Source organism: Fulmarus glacialis, unplaced genomic scaffold (assembly GCF_000690835.1).
Source record: "Fulmarus glacialis isolate BGI_N327 unplaced genomic scaffold, ASM69083v1 scaffold41623, whole genome shotgun sequence".
NCBI lineage: Eukaryota > Metazoa > Chordata > Aves > Procellariiformes > Procellariidae > Fulmarus > Fulmarus glacialis.
The window spans coordinates 1-26,123 of NW_009205571.1; the positions used below are offsets into that span (position 1 = coordinate 1).

Genomic DNA, 26,123 nt, shown 5'->3' on the forward strand with positions numbered 1-26,123 from the left:
CTTAATGATTCTATGATTCTATATGCAAAAACTTAATTCTTTGCCTCCCTTGTGTTTTTACTACTTGTTTTGGGGGGAAGGAACCATATTGAGAATTATTCATTCAAACTAGACCAATAGAACTATACCAGTAAGTATGCCTGGGTAAACGAGTCATACAAGAAGTTGCAAAACTAATAGGTCTTTCTGTAAGACATGAATGTCCGTGTAAAGTTATCGAGGCCTGGGGAAATACGTGTGTGTTAGCTAGTGAACTACAATAATGGTTGGATTTGCAATCTAGACCTTGACAAAGTAGGAAGACATGAGTACATAAAGGATACTCTATCCTCTCTATTGTCACAAGTACCCTATCGTGCTACTATGGGGACTTGGGTGTTGATTTTTTTCTTTTTATAAAGTGCTTCATGTTGAACTCTCTTAGAACTGCCACTCCAACTCTCAATTTTTTTGAAAGTTGGAGGTTTTTATTCTTGGTGATGATTGAGAACCTTTGTCTAAATTCCAGTGTAGGTTTACTCATTGCTAGGTCATAATACTTCTTGTCTCTTTTTTTTTAACCCTATAAAGAACTCTCCTTTTTGCAACTTACTTCTAATTCTTTTCAGAGCAAAAGTGGCCCACCTTATTTTGCATTGCTAAACCAGTTGGTTTCTGCTGCCAAAACAGATCAGTCATCCTCATAGCCCTTCTTGTCACCTGCTGTAGTTTGAGTTACTTGTCTTGATAGTTTCTGTTCATGATATTCCAAATGAAACCTTAGTGTATTGTGCAGTGATGCTAATCCTTTCTCGTCACCATTATAAAGCAGAAATGCCTTGACTGATGCATTCTTGAATTTCATTTCCCTTTTTTTCATTCCCCCCTCCCCCCCCCCGCCTCTTTTCTGTAAATTGGGTTAGGGTGTTATTATAAGAACTTCTTGATGAAGGTTCTTCAAAAATACAGTCCTTGATGAGATGTCCTCCCACAGTATCAAAAAACTTCAGACAAGAAGTCACACTTGGGGCTTTTGTGTTTGGAGTTCTGCAGGGTATCTTTTAATCTTCTTTTCCCTGGCTACCTGCTAAAGCAATCTTATGGATTTCCTCAAAGTGGAAAAAGAACTTAATGGAAATTAAAATATGCTGCAGCATAGAGGAGAGAGAAAAGGAGGATACTTTCACATTCTTAGTGTTTTATTTACTCATTCATTGTCTGAGTTTGTCATAAACTACTTGGAGAGGAATTTCCTCTCCCCAGCTATATAGCAGGACTCCATCTTCAAAGTCATTATTTTCAGCTTCTTCTCTGAGGCAGTATTTCATCCTTTTTCTTGCCAGGGTAATCACTTTTCAGTCCATTTAATGCTCTGATCTTTTATTCCTACAGAGTTTTCCTCTTCTCAAAGAGTCAAGGCATAGGATCTCCTACACATGGCCAAGTAGTCTGACTAGCTTTATGAACATTCTGGTTTTAGTCCTTAACTTGGTGCTAGATACCTGCAAACCTTAGGTGGTCAAACAGGTAAGAGAACTTTACACATCACACTTTCTTTTCCTTGTTATCAAAACTGAGGTTTCCTTTTCTTTTTGGATAGGCTCTCCATCCCATTTAGCCTTGAAAGGCAAGTGCACATTTTGTGTCTTTTCTTTGCTCATTACTGCTGCTTGGTTTATGTGCCAAGTCCCATTGCTTGATGCAGGCACTGAGGGCACTTCACATTGTTCAGTCAATGTGGGAAGGAAGTACTCTATTATTAGGTGAGAAGCATTGCCTTGCAAGTAATACCTTGAGGACATCAATAAGCATTTAATATATGTGCCATCCTAATTATGGAATATATTTGTTGCTGATGAAAAAGACAAGTAACACTTCCTTTTAACCACTCCTTGGGATGAATTTATTCCTAATCTGAGATCCAAAATATCTGTGACTTCTGGACTTTTTGGTACCATCCAAGTTATGAATGATGGATCTCTTCAAAGTTTCTCTTTTTTAAGTGTTACAGGCTTTCTTGTACCCCTCAATCCAGTGCATTTTGTTTCCTTTCACCAAGTCTGTTAACTGGACTGTGATGGAGGTGAGGTCTTGTCTCTAATTAGACAAGTTATTTGCCTTTTTTGCCTTCGTTCTTGAGAGGACCTTGAGGTATGTAGGACAGATTCGTTGCTGATGAGTGGTTTACTGGTCAGTAAGCTATGGGCTATGCTGTCCAAGAGAATAGAATCACAGGCGTAAATAAAACTGCTGCTTTTTATTTTGTTTTAGTGTTTATTTTTACTTTGCCAAATCAGAGGTGTTCTTCAATTCAATGTATTCTTTCTCTAGCAGTTTGCACGATCCCATGGGACTATGACCAAGCTAAAGCTGTCCACTGATAGCTTTAAATACTAAAGGTACCTTGGTTGCACCACTAATACTGACTATGCTGACAGCGTTGGTTTCTTGCTATTTTTTCCAAGGACTGCTTGCCAGAAGCTTCCTAATTAAAAATAAACAGATTTATCATTTTCCTTGGTTACCTAAGCTCTAAGGATGTAATTCTTATTTGAGTATGAAGAGTAACAGTCATCAAACAGTAATCAACTGCTTTTCCTCTTCGTTTCTTTCTTTTATGTGTGTATTATTGATGATGCAGATAGAGACTTTGCATGATTGAATTGGAACAACTGATTAAGCCTTTATCAGTACAGGGAGACAGTCAGGTATTGTATCTCATCAAGAAGAGAAGTTTGCCTTGAGCTGGTGGCTTAAATACATCTCTGAGGCAGGGGGTACCAAGATAGAGGAGCTAGGATTTCACTGCTGAGTGAAACAGATCACATGAGGATTCTGGCACTCTCTATATGGCATGCTGGAAGCAAGCATGCCAGCGGCCACTGAATTGTTAGTATCAGCTTCAGCTGTGCAAAGTGTCCAGATTGATACGTGAGTAGGGAGGTGTAGCAGCTCTGGCAGGCAGTGGTGATACTAAAGAGCCTGCTAAACTTCTGGAAACTGCTAATAGTGACTGTTTATCTTCAGTCTTGAGGAACCACGAACAGCAGAACTGAAAATGCCAAAGGATTATAATGTTTTTCAAATGCTGATTGCAGCACTTTGCTGCTTTTATCATCGTAAGTCTATTATCAGAGTCAAGGTAGGTGCCCTTTTTCAATAACCGTAAATACACAGTGTGCTAGTCAGTAATGCTTTTAGGTTTTGTTCAGAAGTGTTTGTTTTTATACGATGGTTGGGTACAGTGTGTTTCTGTTCTAAAGAACATCTTCAGAATTCACCATTGTCTCAGAGAGAAGCTTAAACAACTTTCAGTTTTATGAGCCTGAAGCTGACTGTCTTTATGTTTAGGCACTAAGTTAAAAATGCCCTGGTTTGGGACTTGCTGAAGAGAATTTTAGCCAAAGTTTCAAGCTTTCAGAATTTAACTGGCCAGACCACTTGGTTCCCTAACTTTTTCACCTCCTTACTGAAAACATAGGCAATTGTGCTCAGAAACTCAGTTTTTTTAAACGCTTCAGACAATTTTGAACTTTTCCTGATGTTTTAGAACTTTTAAAACTACAAAATACACAAAATCATATACTCATAGAATGGTTTGGGTTGGAAGGAACCTTTAAAGATCATCTAGTCCAACCCTCCTGCCAAGGGCAGGGGCATCTTTCACTTTATGCAAAAATGCACTATATGCAAAGAAAAAGCCTTTATAAACATTTCGAGCCACACTTATGGAAGTCTCTAAGTGACTTGGGAATTGAACTGTAATCAGGTGGGATATCAAACTACTTTTGAGGATCTGTGAGCTACACCTAAGCTTTTAAATCTTTTTATTTAAGATTTATTCTTTAATTGTTCTTTGAATAATGAAGTATCAGCTCTGTAAATCGCTGTGTAATGTGTATAGATTTTCTGGAGCACTTGCAATGAGGAAGGATGTGAAGGTTGCTATCTTCTGGCCTGTCGGCTTTCAAACTTTGATGGAGGCACTTAAAAGTTGGGAACAGCTGCCCCCTTCTCTCTCCTCCAGTGATTTAGCCTTTTAACTGTCCATTTCTGAAAGTGGGGTGTGGGGCTCAGTCTTTTGGGCACACTGAAAAAATGACTGCTCAGACTGTCTTCTCTTTCTCACTGGGACAAATGTCAGAAGTTATCATCAGAATAGAGAGCTAAAGATGCTCTCCTGTTACTCCTGTAATTAATTTTCATTTGCATTCCAATTTTAAGCATAAGGCTTAACTCTTCTGTTCTAAAACTTTAAAAATGACATTGGATTTTATTGTTGGCTGTCAGAACAGTTATAAAACCGTTGTTCTTGACCATGCATGCCCTTTGTTTAACTTGGCATGAATTTCTAATACCTAAAATAACGGTGGTGTTGTTATGGCAACTTTCCATTTAGTCTAATCCATATAGTCTCTAGAGAAACTGAAACATTAATAGTGTTTGCTGTATGGAGGGTAAAAAATAAACCTTTTATGTAGAAACACATTACAGCTGGGCTCTTTCAAAAATAAGGTTCTATTTAAAGAGATGTGCAGCATTTAAAATAGATTTGAATGCATGTGTTCCAGCATGCAGATTTAGCATTAGTTGAATCTGATGAACTGCTATTTTAAGAAGTTCTGATGGTAGGAAACTGGGGTGCGTTTGCTGAAGAGAAAGTGGCTGTAGGTATAGAAACAGCTGGTGGTCAAATCAAGTAAGGTCTGCACCTTGGGGCCAAATGATGTATGTTCCGTGAAATGCCAGAGTGCCTAGGATGGTGTATACACCTGAGCCTAAGTTGTCTTCTTTCTTAATGTGTGAAAACATACCACTTCAAGCAAAATCAGTTTGTGTAATTAGATGAGATTAATTCTTAGTTTTACTAGTCATTACAATTGTAATGAAATACCAAATTGATCCATAAATAAGCATGCTGAAGTCTGCAGCTACCTCTGAGAGGTTGAAATTTTTTGCTGCACCGAGATAAATTCATTGTAATTATGTTGTCCGATTTAATTGAAAACAGTATGTGGCCAAGCTCAGAGATGCCTCGTTGTGTCCCTTCAAAGCACAGGAAACAGTACAGCACTTGAGCACTCACATTTTGCTGTGCTTAGTTTTAGTGTGTGAAATTAGGATCTCAATAGCAGATGTTTGGTTTGTTTTCCCATACGTAATAGAAAATATAATAATCAGTGCAGAAGATCTGAACTTGGATCAACTCATTCTTCAGTCATGATGTGTCAGTACCTTTTACAATCCCATTTGGTTTAAATAGCTGTTTACAGTTAAGGTCAGCTTCTACATTTGAGGAAAGTAAAGGGAAACTTCAAGGCAAGGGGTTCCTGTTTGTGGTTAAAAAAAAAAAAGTGAAGAGAGAATTCTAAATTATGACTTACACCACTTCCAAGCCAAAATATTGTTCATTAATTTCTGCATTTTTTGGAAGTTAAGAATTAAGTTAAGACTAAATCAGTGATAAATGGTGACTTAAAAAACGAAGAGGTCTGAATTAATAAAGTTAACTTCGCCACAAGACAGTTTTTGTAGTTCTAGCTAGTATGGTTGCCATGATCGGAGTGAAAGTCCTTGAAGTTCAAGTATTTTCATTCTTAATTCTCTGCAATGATTCACCCTCAGCTGAAGCTGCGCAAAAGGGGAAACCCACTCAAATTATCAGGACTGCCAAGTTTTAAAACTTCCACCACGTTATCTAGCTCATTACTGGGTAATGTACTAATGCTATGAATGTGGTATGCGTAAGAAGCCTTTTATAAGCAGCTACTTATTGCAAGTGCCATCTCTTATCTTGGATGAATTGCAAACACTTTTTATAGATAGTAGATCTTAATTAATATTTCTTCAGTATGAGATGATCTAAATCTGTTTCACTGGCATCCTCAGGCTTCGTGTATCCAGTTTCAGCATGTATGTGGAGGCAGTTGGATTTGATAACATGAGTTTACAAGTCATCACCACCCAGTATTATGGGTCTGCCTTTTTGATGTTAGATTTGTTGTTGTTGGAGAGGGCCAGATGGGAAAAGACTGACTTATCAAAATGATGTGAAATTTTGTATAGCTCCCTGAACTTTGATTCCCCATTGTCTTGCCGCTGAGTTTGAGTTTTGATGAGTCTTACACTCTATAACTTTTTTCAATTTCCCATGGTAATTCTATACAGTTTATCGAATCTTCACTGCAGTATACCCTCTATCATGTAGATAGATAGATAGATAGCAGAGGGACCACTAGTGCTCTGTAAGCGATTCCTGTTTGATGAGAATGGGAACATTTTCCAGTAGATATTTATGCATTTAACTTCTTGGTAATACCTTTCCTTTAGATATTTCTCAGAACAAACCAAAAAAACCTACCCAACTTCTAAAATCCTTCTAAAGTCCTCGGGGTTCACTGAGTGAGGAGATTAGTGTTTGGCTAACTCTAAACTCAGGATTTCTCAGGATCCATGTTCTAGAAATGCAGCTGTCCTCCTAGCTCTGAATGTGGTCACCTAGAAAATTAAGGAATTCTTATCAGTGTAGTGTTGTAGTGGAAGGTGGATGCAGAGTCCACTAGAATTAAGTCTTTTCATTACCTTCCGTTAACATTAGACTGAACTTGGTACTAAAAGCCTTTTTTATTTTCCTCCTCTCAAACAAATATCTCACTTACTAGTTAATAAAAAATTAGTTAATAAAATATTTGTTTTCTGTGAGTGTTATGTTGTTCATAGTGGCAGACTGAGAACATGCACATGATGGGGTTTGTTTGATTTCAAAGAGCCGTCACAGTTGTGACGGAAGTTTTCATAGTGATTTTTTTATCTTTTCATCAGTAACCTCAAAAGTTGTCACCTGTTACCTAAACAAGCACACAGAAGTCTTGTGGCTTCAAAATTGCCATTCTCCTATATTAATTCATCTCTCTGACGAGTTCAAGATTTCTCTCCTGTATCTTGGGCGTGATGAAAGTTTATATATTATTTGTTCTATCTCTCAACCAACCAATTAAGCCACTAGAAAATAAAAATAAAATCCTGCAGAAGTTGGCAGTCATCTATGCAAAGAGACTTTTATCATCCATTTTGTACCTCCCATTACTTAACAGCACTTATTATAGTCCTGTGTGAACTTTGTGCACTCTGGAAGATAAGAGAAAACTGCCCCTGTGAAGAACATTGCCGCAGTTGTAGTTCAAAATGTCGAAGTTAATCAGAAAATGGTTTTGTGAATTTAGAAACTCCTTTTTTCCCATTAGTTCTTTCTCAAAATAACTATTTCAGAAATAACTGTCTATGTGTTCTTGTCACTTTGTAAGTTCTTGGCCAATTGTTGTGGTTTAACCCCAGCCAGCCACTGAGCACCATGCAGTGCTTTTTTGTGCAGGAGAAAATAAGGACTGACAAGAATGTTTTCAAACAAAAATGGAGAGTCTGGTTCCACATGGGTATTCTTTTAAATGCCTAGTGCAAGTCTGTTGGTTTTGGTGGCCGATTAGTAGAGTTATGAGTGAAATAAAATACATTGTACTCATTATAAATAAAATTAAAACATATTATAAATTGATGTAACTGTATATTTTTAAATGCTTGTGATCATAGTGCCAAACAGGCAGTCTAATCAGGATCACAGGAGCACAGGGTTAGAGACTTACAGGATCTCTGCAGCCAGTGAAGTATATCTTAATCCAGAATTGGAACTTTGACAATAAAATGTTCGTTTTCTGTATGAACAAATTGTTTGCTCTCTAGTGGGTTGGAAAAAGAAGAATTTCATTAATTTTTCACTTTTCCAGATATTTTTAGTGTCCTGTGTCTGTTTGTCCCCTCCCTTCTTTCTTGTTTCGCATCTTTGTGTTCCCTCTTGGTATTTCCTGTCCCTGTCCCAGCATCCCCTCCACATTTTCTGTTGATTGGTCTTTCTGTTAAATTATCCACTTGGCTAAAAGCTATGTAAATCTCACAAAATTTAAGTTTTTGCTGAATCACAAAGTATCTCCCATCTCTCCTCATTTATTTGGAGATTCTGTAGGACCTAGTAATTTTACAAGGTCAGAAAATTGTAGTTCAGAGTTCATGGTGCACTTAAGCAAACGTAGCAGGCCTCCAGCGTTGGAGAAAAGATGGATTTGGGAGAAAGCTATAATAGATTTGATTTAGATAGATACAGTACATTTATTAGAAGTTTAGGAGAGGTGCTGGCTTGTCTTATTTCCTCAGTCAGATCACACTTCAGTTTTCACAGAGCTGTTCTCATTTATCCCTAATAATTATCTCTTTTCTTTTTCTTTTTTTCTTGACACCTTCAAGGCAACAGGAAATCAGGTGGTTCCAAGGCTGCCTGTTGGGCTGATTTAAATATCAGGTGGCAGAGCTGTGCAAAGCACCAGGAAATAATTGAGATTGGATGGAAATGTGGCCACCTTTAGTCATGTACCTGTAACAGTCCTTGGCTGTCCTTTAAGTAAATAATACTTTGCCAGAAGGACACAAAGAGAGGTGATATGAAATTCCGCATTATCAGAACTGAAGGAGATGATCTAGCATGACAGATTTGGACCACTTCCAAACTGTGTCTAAAAAATGAAGTCTTTCCCTCATAATTCAAGCTGTTTAAAAAAACCCAACCAAACAAACAACAAAAACCCGCCTACTAGATCACCTTAGAGAGGAGTGAATTAATAACAACTGAGGTAAGCCATGAAAGCTAGAACACATAAGATGCAACTTTGGGTATATATCTAGAAACCTGTGTTATTCTCCTCTCAGCTATTTTGATATTCCATTGATACATGTACTTCACTGGAGTTGTTGCAGATACGAACTGGAGAAAGAATCCACTGCCAGTAGGCAACAGAAATAACTGGGGCTTCTATTTTGTTAACCACCAAACTCATACAGTAGGTTATTCAGCACAATTAAAAATTATCCTAATCTAATGTGATAAATTGTTAGGATAGTTGACACAAGACCTTGATATAGTGAGTTTCCTTTGGAGAGTGCCAAACATTCAAATGAAAGTAACCCCTTGGATGCACAAACAACATATTAGTGTGAGAAATTCCCATTAAAATGTGTTCACAAGTTTCATAGGTACAACATATTGTGATAGGTCAAGTCCTCTTTAAATTTACCCTGAATTAAGATCTATTTTGATGTTTTACTTCCTTAAACTTTGATATTTTCTGGGGTTTGGTACGCTAGATTAGTAGCGTATTATGCCTAAACAAATGTAAAATAATATGTAACATCAAGGGTAGCTTGTTACATCTGTAAGCACAGTTTGCTTTTAGTTTAAAGGCCCTAAGGTAGAAATCCTTTGTGAAATATAATAAACGTGAGTGGCATTTATTAAAAACACTAAAATAACTGTACTGACTGGAAATTTTTTCCCCCCTTCTAAACTCTTGGCTCTCTAGGTTTTCCATTGGGTATCTAAGTAGGATTGAGGGCTTTTGCTGGAGGTTGATAATATTGTATTGCTAAATAGTTTCGTATTCTTCTTTTAAAGACGTGTTCACAGAAACTCAGTGTGGCAGGAATATCTTAAAATAGCACCAGGATTGGAAACAATGTGACTAAAATGTGAACAAACAGTTCTGGAAAGCACATAACTTAGGGTGAGTTCTTTGTAGGTCAGGAAAAGCATCTGTATTTGAAAAGAGTTCTGCAGACTTGACTTGCTTTTATATTCCAGGGATCTCTGACAGGGTTGTTACTATTTGGAAATCTTAAAGAATTTAAACTGGAAGCTTCCCTTCGTGTTTTGTTGCAGAATATACTGAAGTCTTTAATTTTTGTCCTAGATTTTTTTTAAATTTCTTTTTACCATCCACTTCACTATCTAACTGTAATGTAAATTCAGGTTTCTTTCTGTCATCGGGTAGGAGCCAACAAAGCGTCTCAGACAAAGGCATAAACTGAGGACATACTGCTGTGAAGTTAGTGCAATTTACAGTATACCATTACTGTCCATTAACTTTTGGGTGCTATTGGGAAGTGAGGCTGAAGTATCTGTGCCACATTGTGTGGAATAGGTCACCTTTTCTTTTAAAGAAAGTCTATTGACATAGCTAATTACACTGTTCTAAGCTTACGCTCATAACATGCTTGTGTAGGCTGGAGTGACTTTTGAGCTCTTACTCGTGTGGTGGGAAGTTCACTGTATGCAGAGATTCTTGCAGGAGCAGAGGCCTTGGATATAGCATTTAGAATAGAAAGGCACAGGCTGGTATGATTACAGACAGTTCATTGGTCACACTTCTTTAATGAATGTAGGTTGTATAAGAAATCAGTCTCGGCCAACAAAAAACTGTCCAGGAAGACATGCTATTACGAAACTTGCTTACCTAGGCAGTTTCCCCCCTGTGTATTTTGGGATTTGTGCTAGCCACAGGGGTTCTTCCACTAAGTTCAGAGTTGCATAAGGGTTATTTAAGCATGTTTGCTTCATTTCAGGAGATGTCTGACCTCTGGCAATCAGAGTATGCTCGGTGTGGTAGACCATGGTGGAGAGGATTTTTAACAAACCAGTAATCATGAATGTTAACAACTTGGTTTGGATTCCTTAAATGTTTTTCTTGTTGTCTTTCTAGATGTAATTCAAGGGCAAGATGTGTCTCATTATGTTCATTTGAGTAGTGAAAAATCCATTTAACCACCGGAAGAAATTCGAGGTTTCTCTGCTGTATTTGTAGTTCATGTGTACCTATAACTGTTTTTTTAAGATAAATTGTGTCAGTACAATGGATGAAATTAGTCCATACACAAAGACCTATAGCTCTTTTTGTTGCCTAAGAATCTAGCTCTCCTAAGCAAATTCAGTTATTGCATTTGTATCCTCTAGTCTGTTCCATTTACAGTAGCTTTGCCTACCACTGAGATACAGTGAGATGCTTTTGGAATGATGATAACAATTTGTGCAGTAGTGTTGGGTTTTTTAAGATCTCTACTCAGTTAAAAGCATCTTTCAAAAACTTAAATACAGTTCACATAAAAGTAGTCGTTCCTTTCAGAAGGTCAGCAAAATACACAGCTATGAATGTAAAAGATTTGTATACCATTACAATTGAAGGCTGTTGTTTAGATTGGAGGGGATACTTTAAAAGTTCTCCAGCCACTTCCTTGCGCGGTCAGGGGAAAGGTGCTCTTGAAAAGTCTACTCTCAATTTGTGTGCTCTTCACTGTACTTTCAGCTTATGTAAATGCTATAATACTTGCTATCATTCTGTAAGACGTGGCAGTGAAATGGTTAATTTTTAATTCTGGAATCAATGCCAGTCAGCTTTAAACTCAGCCATTTGAGTTGGGAAATAAAGATGGCAGGCATGTGCCACTAGTCCTTTAGCTACGTTAGTCTGATAGGTCACAGACTTTTGGAGTGGAGGGGGGATTTTTGGCATTACTTGACTATGTTTTGATACTTTTATATCTTTTTGAACTTGAGTCCTCACCAACCCTCTTCTTTGACTCTTTCTACACCCAGTAACTTAATCTCTTAACGTTATACATGGTTTTATGAAAGGGCCCTTGCAGTGAAGGTCTTTTTTTGTAGCATGGTTTGTTCCTGCACAGACTTTTCATCTCATAAAGCTTGGGAGGAGTTGGTGAAAGACGGTGACTGTACAAAAGCACAAAGGATTTACTCCTTGTCGTTCAAAACAGACAATAACTTTCAACATTTGTATGGATAAATACCACCCTGTTATGGTTCACAGAAGCAAAACTGAGGTGAAAAGTGTTTCTTTACCAGGTTGTTTTTATCAGTTGCCTTCCTGTATAAGCTGCTACGATCATTTGTGTTTGTCTAAGAGAAGCCTTAGTTTTCTCTGAGAAAAGCAGAGAGAAGAGGAGAATTTATCTCAGAATTTCTCTGGGCTCCCAGTATGTTTAAATGGTCTTGGCAGCAGGATGCCTCTTCTGGCATCATTCCACCAAAAATCTGCTGTCTAGTAATCTGTTGTAATTCAGTCTGCTTGAAATTGCAGGGAGGATTGTTGAAAGAAGTGCTAAATGTATGCCACCTGCTCCCACCATTAGGTGCTGTGAGTATTCAATATGAAGAAGAAAATGCTATAGAGAGCAGTGTTCACGGAAAGAACAGGATTGGTGGGCGAGCATTCCCAGCTCTTTTTTAAATAATGCATGTGTGGCGTATTTACATGAGTGTGACAGTGAAGGGAACCTGTGAGCTTTGGCTCATATCCAGAGCTAAGAAAAAAATCCGTAATGCCCTGGGCAAAAATGTTGTGTTCTAGTCTGCTCTCCAGCTGGAGGCTCCTCTCTCTCTTCGTCTCTCTTTTTTAAAATGTGCTTTCTTTTAAGAGAGGACATGCTCTGATTCTTTGATCAATGTAGAACATGTTCCCTGCAATGAACCTGTTTCTCTTGGGTGTCTTAGGCTTTTGAAACTCTTCAGCAACAGTAAAGATGGGCTGGAGTCCCCAGCCCTTGGAGAATGTAAGGAAGTCCAAAGAACTTCCCTCCACTGAGTGCTTATGAAAGAGTACATGACAACTCACTAGAGAAGATACTGCACCTTACTTTGTTAGCAACGCTGCATCCACAAGAAGGACTAATGAGCCAGAGTGGTCCAGCATGGAAGCTGTACTCCAAGAAGAGATGAAGATTGAAATTTTCCAGAAAATCTTATAGTAGTTGTGTAGTGGTGATGGAGATATCTCCAAGCAGATCTCATGCTTTTTGTGCTAAGGGGCAACAAGAGCTTTTTTTCCCTTAAGAAGGGAACATCTTGGACTTACAGATTTAATGACCATTAGAAGTAAGCCCTTTAAGGTTGAAAATTTACTTTGGCAAACTTTTTTTTAGTGCAACAGAAATATTGAACAACTATGTATGTCCAGGTTTGCCTGTCTTGATGCATTTGGAATGTTCTTAATTGGATGGGTTCAAAGGGGTGGAGGGAAAGAATCTGATTTTAAAATGGAAGTTTAAACAGGAGAAAGAATATTGGAGCAGGGCATTTGGGTCCAGCTCCATTTTTCTGGGTATAGTTAGAATTCTTATTGGGAAGAGGAAGTAAGAGAATTGACTTTGTAGGTATGTCATTATTAGCTTAGTGTACAGACAGAACACTTTGCTCTGCTCTGTGCAGTGTATAACAATCATGTTATCTCACTGAATGCTGGATTTTGCAAATACAATCTAGAGAGCGAAGCTAAGCCAGCCTGCTAAAAACAGCACCTGCATTCCAGTGGCTAGTGCAGATCATGTGATGGAAGTTATAACCCAGGTAAAATGTTAATCACTAAACTTGGCACAGTTGAAGCTTTTAATCTTTTATTGCAGTTTTCTAGGGAGAGGCAAGTTATGGACAACAGCCCAGAAAAACTGAAGAAGGAGTTAGAGGAAGAACTGCAGCTAAGTAGTGAAGACTTGCGTAGCCATGCCTGGTACCATGGACGTATTCCTCGGCAGGTATGTGGTCTTTGCATTGCCAAATGTGCTTTGAGCTTTTATAGATAATCAGAATTGCACTGAAGTGCTATACACATCTCTGATATCTGCATTAATTTAGTAGAAACGTAATGCTTACTCGTGTGAAAGCTGTAGTATTTATCACAGCTTGGCGTAAAATAAAGGAAAGATTTAGGGCAGACACTGGTGGAAAATATAGATATTTCAGGGTTTGTGTGCACTGAATAAAGGTGGAAACGGAATTTAAGCTTCATATGAGAATACTATTCCCACATACTGTTCAGACACACCGACATTAATTTGGTTCAGTATTCTTAACCAAAGTTAAAATGTTCTTGTTTAATTTCTTTCTTGCACTTGGAGTTTGGGGGAGGGAAAAAAACCCACAACAAAATCTATGCAATGACTTCATTTTGATCCTTACAATCGTAGCTAAAAATACGTTAAAGCTGTCGTTGGATTGGAGCTTAGGTTCCCAGAGCACCTGGAGCTCCCCCTGCGGGCCTCCCTCCTGTGCGTACCCGGCTCCCACCAGAGCTGCGAGCTGCCAAGTTAGAACAGGCACAGCAGCCACATACACTGCACTTAAGATTAACTGTTAGATGCGTAATTTATCACATGAAAGGACTAACTCAAAACAGAAAAACAGGATTTTTCTGACTCTTCTTAGTACTATGCAGTATTCACAAAGAATAAAAAATGAAAGCTTCTGTCCCTTAAGGTAATAATGAAAGGACAATCTTTGGGGTCCGTAGTAATGGCTTCTAAACTTCAGCGTGACTGTTGAGATACTTTAAACTCTAAAATCCTGAGTCATTGCTTTCCCTTCATGCCTTATTTTCCTTAGCAAACTAGAAGAAATATATATGCAAAAGTGGGTCATGCTTCTGGCTGCTGGGCATTTTCCAGGAAGCCCTTCCAGATCTTCGCTGTGGGATGAGCTCTTAATTTTAGAATTGGAGACATCGTTCTTCTACCACACATTCTTCATGCTTTGCTTTGTATTTCTGGCTTTGTGTGTCCTCCCAGGGCAGCCAAATGAAGTCCTATGTTCAAGAATATATTGTTGCGATGTGTTGTTTGACTACTTGTTTTCTGAATCTTAAAGTATTTTTTTGTATAATTCTTTTTCCTCTAAGGTGGCAGAAGTCCTAGTTCAGAGAGATGGAGATTTTCTGATTAGGGATTCTCTCTCCAGTCCTGGGAACTTTGTTCTTACCTGTCAGTGGAAAAATACCTCTCAGCATTTTAAAATCAACAGAACAGTTCTAAGACTCAATGAAGCCTACTGCCGTGTTCAGTATCAGTTTGAACTTGAAAGTTTTGACAGTATCCCCGGCTTAGTTAGATACTATGTTGGGAATCGCACACCAATATCAAAGCAGAGCGGAGCAATTATTTTTCAGCCTATCAACAGGACTGTGCCTCTCAGGTGTCTAGAAGAAAAGTATGGTGTAACTCCAGTCCGACATAAAGAGCCAAATATCCCTGAAAGGAAAACAGAAACTGCAAAAAGGCTGAGTCTTGGTATGTCCAGCATGCAATCCCCGGAGCAGAGCATACCCAGAGGAAATCTTTTGAGGTACTTTAATTTTGCTGTCCTTATGGAGGGAAATGAGGTAAATCTGTCAGCTCCAGCTGTAGGTGATGTGAATTTTCACTCTGATTTCAGATTGGAAGACTAGGTGTGAGGGTTTGCTGATTTTTAGCTAAGCATTTTTTAGGGCTTGATTTTTGAAACTTCCTGACATCGTTAAGAAGATGCTAACTACTTTGTGGTTATGGGGCTTGATCTTTAGAAAATTTAAGCTACATTAAGGAGGTAAAATAAGCGGGGATGGATGAAGCCATGATGTAAGTGGCAAGGCTGCACGCAGTCTTCACTCATCATGTGACCCAGAGCATGCTCCAGGTTTATGGGGAGGCTCTTACTCCTGATACTTGCATTAGAATAGTGACAAAATAGTGCTTCCTGAATGCCATTTGATTAGCCTGGCAAAATAAAGTAATTCTAGCAGACTGGTAAATGAGTGCAATAATCAGATTCTGAAAATATCTTTGGAAAAACAAGATGCATGTCTGCAGTTCCAAAGGGACTAGTTGCTTAAAGGTGGTTATGGCTTTGGCTCTGGTTCTCCATTTGCAGGTTGATGCATATTGGGGAGAGGGAAGGGATAATTCATTTTAAATCCACAGAGTGAGAGTAAATGCAGACTCTGGAAGCACAACAGCAGTGCAACTTGTTCTTCAGTGACTTGGCAAATCTTGACTAGTATAAGACAAAGGATTAAAATAAAATCTTACTGCTGCTCCAGAGAAGTCTTTCTTTCCATATTTGACTTCTGCAAGAAAAATACCAGATGTGGGATAATGGATCCTAATTTCAGTGTCCAAATGAAATGTTCCATTAGAAAGTCTCAACATTCAAAGAAACATCCTCATGAAAGGGTCACACGTATTATAGCCCATTTCATTGCTACCACAACATCATGAAGTACCTTTTATTCTTATAAGCTGCCCAAGTGGACAGCTAATGATCCTTGCCCTGGTTATGATATATTCTGGCAGTTAGTTATGTATGTTAAGAGTGTTGGATATATTGATATGTTTTTGTTTGCATTTTTGTTTACCCTAGAAACAAAGAAAAAAGTGGTAGCCAGCCAGCTAGTTTGGATCATGTTCTGGAGAAAAGATTCCCTCTAAAGGCTCACCAGTCAGAGAGCTATCTGCTAATAGGTACGTTTTGTAATTAAATGTTTCGTACTTAGAATCTGTGTGTGCCCAGGTGGTCTGTTACACTTCAGACCAAAGTGAGACTGTTGAGTGTTCTGAGTACTGTACATACAGTTATATTTAATGGCCAATGTAAGCTGTGTTAGCATACTGATTGCTCTTTAAGTCATTGGAAGAGGTTTTTTATTTACAATGCACCAGCTAGTTGATAGGCTGCAGTTACAATGCACCTACCTTAGCACACAACTCAGCAGGCTTCCACACCAAAAAGACAGCTACAGTTGGCATTAATATTCTTTTTGACTGTATTACCTTTCATCACTTGTGCTTTACAAGAGCTGACTTGTTTCACTCATGTCATTCTGACAGAAGTCTATTAAGTAGAAATGGCGTTTCATGGAAATCCTGGTAACTGCTTTTTCTCAGGGTAAAGTAAGCAGATGTGGTAGCGTTCCTCACCAGGAGAAAAGCACTACCATGGCTTTTGTACTCAGTTCTGTCCTTCTGTCTCTCTCAATCTCTCTCTCCCCCCATCCCTTTTGCTTTTTATTCCTTTTAACACTTTTGCTGCTGTCTGGTTCCACGGCCACTGTCATCGTCTTCCTCCAGTGATACAAGTGTACCAACACTCGATCAGTTGTTGATCGTGGCTTTTTTTTTCTTAGATTCTTCAGAGGTTTAAGCAATTGTTTCCAAACTAACATACTGTGTAAGGAAGCTTGCAATGATGCATCTATTCCCACGTGGACAAATTCTAGTGTTTGACTTCCAAGCTGCTAGTCATTTTGAATACGGTAGCTGTTAAAATTTATAGTGCCTATTGTGAAAAGACTTCTCGAGACAAAGATAATATTAAGTATTTGTATAATGAGACTGTATTTTGATAGAAAGGGTGTGTTCCTGTGTTTAACAGTGGGATGGACAGACATTCATGAAACAAGTTTCTGTCCATCTGTAATTGAATTGATTATCTTATTCCAATCCATGGCTGCAAAAACTTTTCTTTTGGTACTATAACAGTTAACCTGAAGAGTACTGCTGTGCATTTTGTCATGGGGTCCTCCGAGCAGGTTCTGGTGTCATACTGCTTGTGAGTGGTGACAGGCTGTGATTTGCAGGTTTTGTTGTCTGCATAAATTGAGAGCCAGCTGGAAACAAGCGGTAAAGCCGACATGATGCAACTGGCTACTTTGCTGTAGGTACCAGCAAATGCACTGAGAACTGCAGATTGGGAATGTCTGATACAGGGTTCAGTCCTATATTGGATGCCGAAGTTTGCATATGCAATGAGTACAGGGTGAGGCACAAATATACAGAAGTATATGAATGCGTTTATCCAGCTCTTCCAATCAGCCACTGTTTAGCAAAAAGATTAGCATCCCTGAAATTCATTCCTTCCATACCTTATTGCAGGTTCAGGCTTGACTTTGGGAAGCTTTTCTTTCATCTCAAACTTGTCATTCTCAGAAATGACTCACCTTTTATGTGGTGTGGCTGGAAGTTTCTGTTTTTATAGCCTAGATCAGGTTACAAAGAAACCTCCTATTCCAGGCCATGGAGACTATCCAGCTCTGACAGTATAGCCTATGTATGCAGCAGGGACTGGAATTATTGTCAGCATTACCACAGAATAATATTATGGTGCAGCTGTTCTGTGTATTTGGGATTTGGGGAGGATCAGCAAGTGAATGGAATTTGCTGGCTAGTTCATTCCTCAAAATACAATTTCATATACATTTTTGTCAGCAAATAATTGACATGATCTGACAATATTTTCCTCCGGAAATAGCATTAAGAGGTGAACCCTGGGATAGGCATCAGGAATTGTATATGTTTTGGTATTCTAAATTACCGTTTTCCCCTGCAGGTTCAAGACATCCATCTCGATTACTTGAAGCAGATGCAGACTCCTGTCCAAGCTGTCCTGCATTTAGAACAGGCAGTGAACCTTCTCTAAGCCCCACAGTTGCTCAGAAAGTCACCTCTGAGTCACAAGTAGGGGAAGCTCTTAGAGGATCAGACAGTCAGCTCTGTCCGAAGCCTCCACCTAAACCCAGCAAAGCACCCCTGATGAAGCCCCCAGATTCTCCTTTGGCTCTCTACAGTTCAGAAGGACACTATTGTGAACTAAGCCCTGCCAGAGATCCTGCAGCAACAAAACAACATTTATGTCAGAAAAACAGCTATGTGGAACATCTGACACGAAAGGAGAGGGGAACACACTCATTCAGGAACTCTGAAACAAACTATTTGATCCTGGAAGATGACCCTACAATGAACTCTGCAGATCCTTTAGAAGCTTCAGCTGAGATGGCTGAGGAAGACAGCATCTTTACGGCACCTGTTTTTGAGACAGTGTCTAGTTTTAAACCGAATGATTTTGAATCCAAACTACTTCCTCCTGAAAACAAGCCGTTGGAAACATCAATGTTAAGAAGAGTTAAGGAGCTTTTCACCAACAACAATCCAAAGATTATTGCACAGCATATTCTTAGAATGGACTGCAAGGTAAAAAAAAAAAAAATTAATCTTCTTGCATTTTATTTTATATTGTGCAAGTTTAGACTTTTTAAAGAACTGATTTGAAAAGATTAATGGGTAGATTTGCAGCTAATGTAATAAATGTATTGACTTGCTTGCAGGAATTTTTAGGGTGGTGGGTTTTTTTCCCATTTGAAGAACAAGCATGTTAACAAACCCTTTGGACTAAAAGTCTCCCACCATCCTTGACTTTAGACTCAAATTCTCAGTGTTGCATACATCTTTTTTATCTCCAATCGGTTGCTGTATATCTGTGATTCAGCTTTTCTTCTATACTGGAGGAAGAGCTATCTATGTAAACCATTGTGAAAAGAACTACTTGTGACAGGAAATAGCTAGTTAGCTTGTAAGGGCAAACAGTAGACAGACATCACCTGGTTGCCATACTGCTGGCCGTAATGCAAGACATTCAGTGGAACTTCTAAAACTAGCTGCTCTTCTAAACTTTGTCTGAGTCTCTGTCTTACAACTGGATATGTGGTGTGGGAAAATAGCTATCAGGACTTCTGCATTTCTCTCCTATGACAGAAATGTATTGTTAGTGGAATTGTTTAGAAAGATAAAAACACAAAGAACTATGTAGACTTTTTCAGCTGACAGGGCTTGGAGATTGGCTATCAGATCAGAAATACAGAAAGACAGGAGAACTAATCTCCTTATGAGATGATGACTTTGTGTAATAGAAGAAATGCAACTGCAGTTGAATCTGCACCACTTTGCTGGGATGGCTGAATGCTGTACCTGCCTCAGAGCAGCTACCGGAACCAAGTGTCATGGGCTTTGTTGGGTTTTGGTTGTTTGGTTTTTTAAGAGCAGCTTAAGAAGCAACACACATGGCTACTTACTGGGCAACTCCATTGCAGACAAGAAAGGAAGTGGGAATGGTGGTGCTCCAGAAGAAACATGTCTGTAGCACTCTCCTAGTGCTACTGCACCGAATCACACCATAGGTCTGGGAAGGGGGCAGTTCACCGGAGCACCAGTGGGATGAGTGTGTGTGAGTGCCTGCCAGCTGCTGGGTTCCTGCCAACAGCAAACACAGCTTCTCTCCTCAGTAGCAGCTTTGGCTGCTGCTTAGTGAGGCTTCATGCAGACATGGTGACTCAGAAAAACTCGGCTCCACAACTGCTTGGTCTTTTCAGAAGTGATAGATTGTGGCTTCTTTACTGTGGTTCCAAGAGTAGTAACAGCATTCTCTTTAACATTTTAGTTCCAAAATTCACCTTTTCCTCCTTCAACCTAGTAAAAGACATTCTGGTTATTGTTAATATCTTGTTCAAGAGTATGTTGCTTGAAGGCATAGGATATGCATGCCTTAAGAGAAGTAGTAAGGGGGGTTTTATATGTATATTATATTCAATTAGCTCATTATTAGTCTCCTTATTTTAAATCCTATAGAGTTTGGAATGGGGCCAAGGAAACTGGCCTGCTGAAAGTGTGGGAGCCTGTACAATTAATTAAGAGTCACTGGAGTGTTTTACAGAAACAGATTTTTGGATTTTGGAGCAGGAACAGTAACTAGCTGGGACATGTAGAGAAGTCTGTTTTATCTTCATCTTGCAGTGCTGAGAGCCAATGATTGTCATTCATTGGTAATTTGTTGCATGCTACTGCACTGATAAGAACTGCATGATACAATGAGATTGGCAAGGAACTGGGCCAGAATAAATGCTTTGTATTGAGATCTGTGGTAAGGCTGAAGTTTGTAAGTATTCTCGTGGCATCAGTAACTCAGTTTATCTTTTAAATAATGAAATTTCTAATAATGAAAGAAACACCCATATGGTAAGTGATGGAGTAAATATCTGCCACTTGCATGCCTGAGAGGGCTTGTTGTGACGAAGGAGTAGCAATCAGTGTGTCTTCCGGGGCTTCATATCACTCCTGCGTCTCTAGAAGTGAAACAGGTTTCTCTAGTGCTAGATTTTGTACCAGTGAGGCTTGTTGTGTGGCCCAGATTGCTTTCATCTTTTCATAACCAAGAAAGCCTGCTGATGGGTGTATCAGAAAATAGCAGGCAGCTTGGTTTGTAAATGTCTCAACATACAGGCGTTAAACCAGCAGATAATATCACATTATCATATTAATGTGGTTTTGCTTGTAATTAGCATATATAATTGTTATTGATATAACCAGTAGCTAATACTGTATGTTTAAAAAGCAAAGACAAATTGGTGAGGGTGTCAGCTTTCACATACTGACTTCATTAGGCACTCAACATTCAGTGTCCTCCTTGAAGTCCATTAATCCTTATGTGAGGACCCTATGGTGTAATCCAAAAACATTCTGAGCAGTTGTCTTTTTAGAAATGAAGGCGGCAAAGCAAATGTGTACATCTTTAAGGCCAAAGAGCAGTGCCACCCTGACAAGGATCAGGCCAAGAGAGCACCACATTTCCTGGAGCTTGCATATGAATCTCCTTCTGGAAGAGGATGGAAGGTTGATAAAGCATTTTGTTTACACCTTTTGTATGTTTTCTGATGGCTGAATCGTGCAAAAAAATATTTTATTGGTCTTTCTGTGTAAGGCAATGAATGTGTATAAGTTAATTAAGTTTTTCGTAGATGACTCTATTCTAATGTTGCCCGCTGTGCATTTAGCTCTCTATGCCCTGCACTAACCTGGAGGACTTCTATGTGGCTAGGGTTTTTTTTGAAGTAAATCAGTTTCAAAAACTCACGCACAAATTTTTGCACTTGACAGGTGGCAAGGATACTAGAAGTTTCTGAAGAGATGAGGAGGATTATGGGAGTGAACTCTGGTCTTGAACTGATTACCTTGCCTTACGGACATCAACTGCGCCTTGACCTAATTGAAAGGTAAAAGTTCCTGTTACTCATTTCCAGGGCAGATGGCCAGAAGATCAGATCATCGCTACATTGTATTCTACATTTCCTCAAAGAATGCTCTCCTGCATGTTTCTGAATTAATGCTACAGAAAATAATTTAGTGAGATGGCATATAACTTTTTGCATAGGAAAAATTCGTTAAGGTCATGGGGCAACTCCATGCATGTAATACAGGGGAATTGTATTGAAAGGAGGGTCCTTAGAGCTGCTGAACACCCTCAGCTCTCCTTTAAGAGCTCAGGTAAACTGAAGTTCTGGGGGCCTATAATCTAGCTGAGTGTGTAAGTGTTTGTGCAAGAAATTGAAGGTAATAGCCTTCTGCAACTGGGGAAGAGGCTAGAGGATCTAGTAAAGCAAAAAAATGATCATCAAAGCTTTCTGTAAAACCTCTGCACAAGTTAAGGGGGAACAATTAGGGCCTTCTGTCCCTGAGCTAGCACACCAAGATATTGAACTATACCTTTGAATTGAATTGATCTTTTCTGAACACGTGTACAGCATAATGTATTATTAATTTAATAATTTGTAACCAGTAGTATAAATTGTTTTACTTACAGGCACAATACCATGGCAATAGGAATAGCTGTGGATATCTTGGGTTGCACAGGAAATCTAGAAGATAGAGCAGCAACATTAAACAGGATCATCCAAGTCGCAGTGGAGCTGAAGGACTCGCTGGGGGATTTGTATGCATTTTCTGCCATTATGAAAGCGCTGGAAATGCCACAGGTAAAAATCTGTTTTTCTTTATTTTCCAAAACATGGAGTTGTTTGATGGTTTAAATTTAATTTATGCAATTTCTTCAAGACTAGAGTGATCATCAGAACAGAAACTTCTTCACTAGCAGTGTACTTTTTCTGTGAATTGCTATGATGTCAATAATGGGTATTCTCTATTTTGTTTGAACAGGTCACTAGGTTAGAACAAACCTGGACCTCTCTAAGACATCGTTATACCCAGACTGCCATTATGTATGAAAAACAGCTGAAGCCATTTAGCAAAGCTTTGCATGAAGGACAAGATGAGTGGAATAGTGAGTATGAGCAACACTGGTTTCTATTTAGCCTTTTAACTCTCCCACTACTGATTTCCTGTGTAGGGAGATAAGGCAGCTGCTGTTTTGATAGCTGTGCATCATATATGTTAAAATGACTACATGAACTCATATAATGTAGTATAAGACAATGAAATAGAAGGAAACAGTCTGCCAGCCAACTATCAGTATGTGCTTGTGTGCATGCACCCATGCAGAATGTAACATTCTGCCCAAACCCACACTCCCTCTTAGTGGAGCAGAAACTGAGATGCTCTGCATCATCTTGCCTCAAAGACAGGAAAAAAATCTTTTTCTTCCTCAGGAGAGTTACTTCTGGCATATTCTGCTTTTTATTTGCTTTGCCTATTGGATCAGAGGATGAATCCTCAAATACAAAGAATGGGTTAGTCAGGTAATTCCTCTGATCACATCAGGGGCTCCTGCATCAGATTCTTTGCAGCTCTAGTCTCCAAAGGGGTGCAAGGGGGAGATAACATTTCTCTGAACGTTTCTCTAAGAGACTGGGTAGAGAAGAAAAACCTTAGCCTCACAAAATTTATTGGAACGACCCAAATTTTAAATATGTTTAAAATCTCTGTGCCACTGTCTAATAATTCAGCAGAGCCTTCTCCTGTAGCAAATACAGTTTTCCAACACTAATTTGTCTTGGCCTTCTTCCCCAACCAGTTCACTGGAAACTGGTAGGACAGGTGTAGCTGAGATGAAGTGCTAATTTGAAAGATAGATGGAAGACAAACAGTAGTTTCCAACTTTGAAAAGAATACTGCAGTTACAATACCTTCTTCAATTAATGTCTGATGATATGATTTTGTTTGTTACTCTCTATCCCAGAGACTGTCAGTGCTCCAGAGAGCAACGTAACAGTGCCACTGCTGATGCCTCTTGTTACCTTGATGGAGCGACAAGCTGTCATTTTTGAAGGCATGGACCTGTGGGAAAGCAGTGACCAAAGCTGTGAAATAATGCTCAAGCACTTGGCCACAGCTCGTCAGATAGCACAGAACGCAGAAATGTACAGCCTGACTGCAGAACGGATGCTGGAAGGTAGGGAGCACTAGTAGGAAAACTGCTGCACATAAACAAAAATGTGTAGGTTATGTCTGAAGCATAAGGTCTCCGCTTAAGTGCCACTAAAAGTTAGTGCAAGAAATTCTCCGCTTTCATGGGAGCTGAAGCGGACAGTAAATTATTCATCACTGTAGTTCTCCAGTAAGCAACAGCGCATGCATTTTTTGCTAAACATACTCGAAGCTCTCATGACTTAATATGCTGACCCTTCTAGCAACTGAATAGCAGTACAGTAAGGACTGAGGACAACTTCCTGTCTTCGGTACAATTTAAAATTCCTACTCTGATTTTTTTGCGAAAAAACCAGCACCCATCCTTTACAGCAGCGCAAGATGCAACACTCAGATCTTGACCGCTTGCAGCCAGAAAACAGCAACATGTTAATAATGTGACTTTATATTTTAAACTTGCAGTGAAAAAGTTGAGGGGAGAGAAATGTAATTATTTCTGCAGGCAGCATGTTTACATCAGTAATTATATTTAAGGTCAGGCTATAATGACAACTCTAGACCATTAGAATTGAGCAAAGGCTAGCCTGTCCCAGTGTCCCTACAGCCATTTGTGTGCTACTAGAACGTCACAGATGGAAAGGATTTTCACTGTTTTATTAGCTTGTTAAAATCATTGTGCAAAAGGAACCCAGCACACTAAAGCTTATCTTATTTGGAGGGAATACAGTTTAAAAGCCATTTCTTCTGAATAAAAAAAACTTGCCTGATGGCGATATTGTGGGATTCTTTTTACTTACTAGGTTTCCAGCCAGATGAAGAGATGAGCGAAATCTTCAAGACAGAATTTCAAATGAGATTGCTCTGGGGCAGCAAAGGAGCCCAAGTTAATCAAAATGAAAGATATGAGAAGTTCAGCCAGATTTTAACTGCACTTTCCCGAAAACTGGAACCTCCTCCAGTGAAGCAGGTGGAACAATTAAGTATATAAGACTCCGTAAACACTATTTAAATTATATACTTGAAATAACCTTAGCCGCCTTTTGGCAATTTGATACTGCACAAACTTCTTGCATTTCACAAGATGTTTAGAACTTTTTTAATTGCACAATGCACACTTGTTTTAAAACTACTGACTTCTAAACAAATTATTTATTTACTGTGTCACCAAGTCATTTAATGATCCCTTTAAACAGTTAGGTTATCCCTGTAAGATAGTCTTACAGCTTTCTGTATCTCCCCAGTTGCAATGTTTTGGTAATGCCTAGGAGTAAGGGCATTGGCTTTAAAATGAAGCAAATAGTGTAAATAAAATGATAGATTAAGTATGTGACATTGCAGAAAATTTGTTGTATAATGTTCCTTTAATGAATATAAAACACTGTACATAGAATTGTGAATTAAAGTGTATCTTTATGCAAAGTAATTTGCAGGTTGCAGAAATGATCCTTTATCTGTGACCACAACAGAAGGCTCAAATATCACTGCACCTATGAAAGTAGAAAATAGTTGTGTATGTGTTGGGACAACTTACCTTTTTTTTAAGACAGCATCTGTAGTACTTTGGCTTTTGCTGGAACCTGCACAACAGCTATGCTGCCAGGAATGAATGATGAAATGGCAAGAACAAACAATCCAGATAATTAAAATGCTTTCAGATATGAGTAAATGTGGGTGTATGTATATATTAAACTTGCTTCATTTACTGAGGTGAATCACTTTGGTAAGTAGTATTTTTTTTTTCTTGGATGAAGGCAAAGCATAAGCTGTTAGCACTTTTAACAGGAAATCAGCGTGCATGGTGTTTACATAAAGAGTGCTTTAGCAGCAAATTCCACTTTGTCACATACAGAATTGGTGTATAAGCATTATCCTCAGAAGTTGTGTAAATATTTAAGCAAGAACTATGGTTAGAGCTGCATGCGCTCATTGTCGGTAAGCCTATTTCTGGAGTGAGATGTTACAGCATTTGAAAGTATTTGAGGAGAGTAGGCCAACAACAAACTAACACCAAAATGGTATTGTCTGTTCCCCCATCTACAATCATAGCAGAGGTTCTACCACCATAACAAGAGGCTACAGACCTCATGCTGAAAGTCTCCCTTGTCAATCTTAACAGAAGACAAATGGGGAAGCTAATTACTTAGACCATGAAAAGATTTTTTTATTCCATGAAAATATTCTCAACAGAGAACACTGTTTTTAAACAAAGCATTTAACATTTAGGAAATCAACATGTGCACAAAAGAGGATTAAAAATTACTGGAAAATGTAAGATTATTTAAGACAACTCACATTCAAAATTTTAGAATAAGTGATTTATAACTAGCTGTGCAAGTACAAATGTTTCTTTTCCTATGTTTAATAACCCTCATACAAGTTGCACTATCCCTCATGAAAGCAACCTGCCTCCAAAGGAAGCAAATCCTGGTTTTAGAAAAACAAACAGTAGCATGAAAAGAACATTTAGTCCTTTACCAGGAAGTGTTATTACTGACCTGCAAGGCTGTTAGCCAGGCAAACCA

At 38.8% G+C, this 26,123-nt stretch overlaps 1 protein-coding gene across 1 annotated transcript; it reads left to right on the forward strand.

The window, feature by feature from the left end:
* The first annotated feature begins 3,027 nt into the window (after positions 1-3,027).
* Positions 3,028-25,020, forward strand: BCAR3 (breast cancer anti-estrogen resistance 3). The gene is made up of 10 exons (XM_009575427.1): positions 3,028-3,121; positions 13,273-13,401; positions 14,541-14,983; positions 16,037-16,137; positions 18,002-18,642; positions 21,379-21,494; positions 22,082-22,253; positions 22,435-22,558; positions 23,414-23,626; positions 24,402-25,020. The coding sequence occupies exons 1-10, from the start codon at positions 3,038-3,040 to the stop codon at positions 24,587-24,589; spliced, it is 2,211 nt and encodes a 736-aa protein (XP_009573722.1). The 5' UTR covers positions 3,028-3,037; the 3' UTR covers positions 24,590-25,020.
* Positions 25,021-26,123: the final 1,103 nt, after the last annotated feature.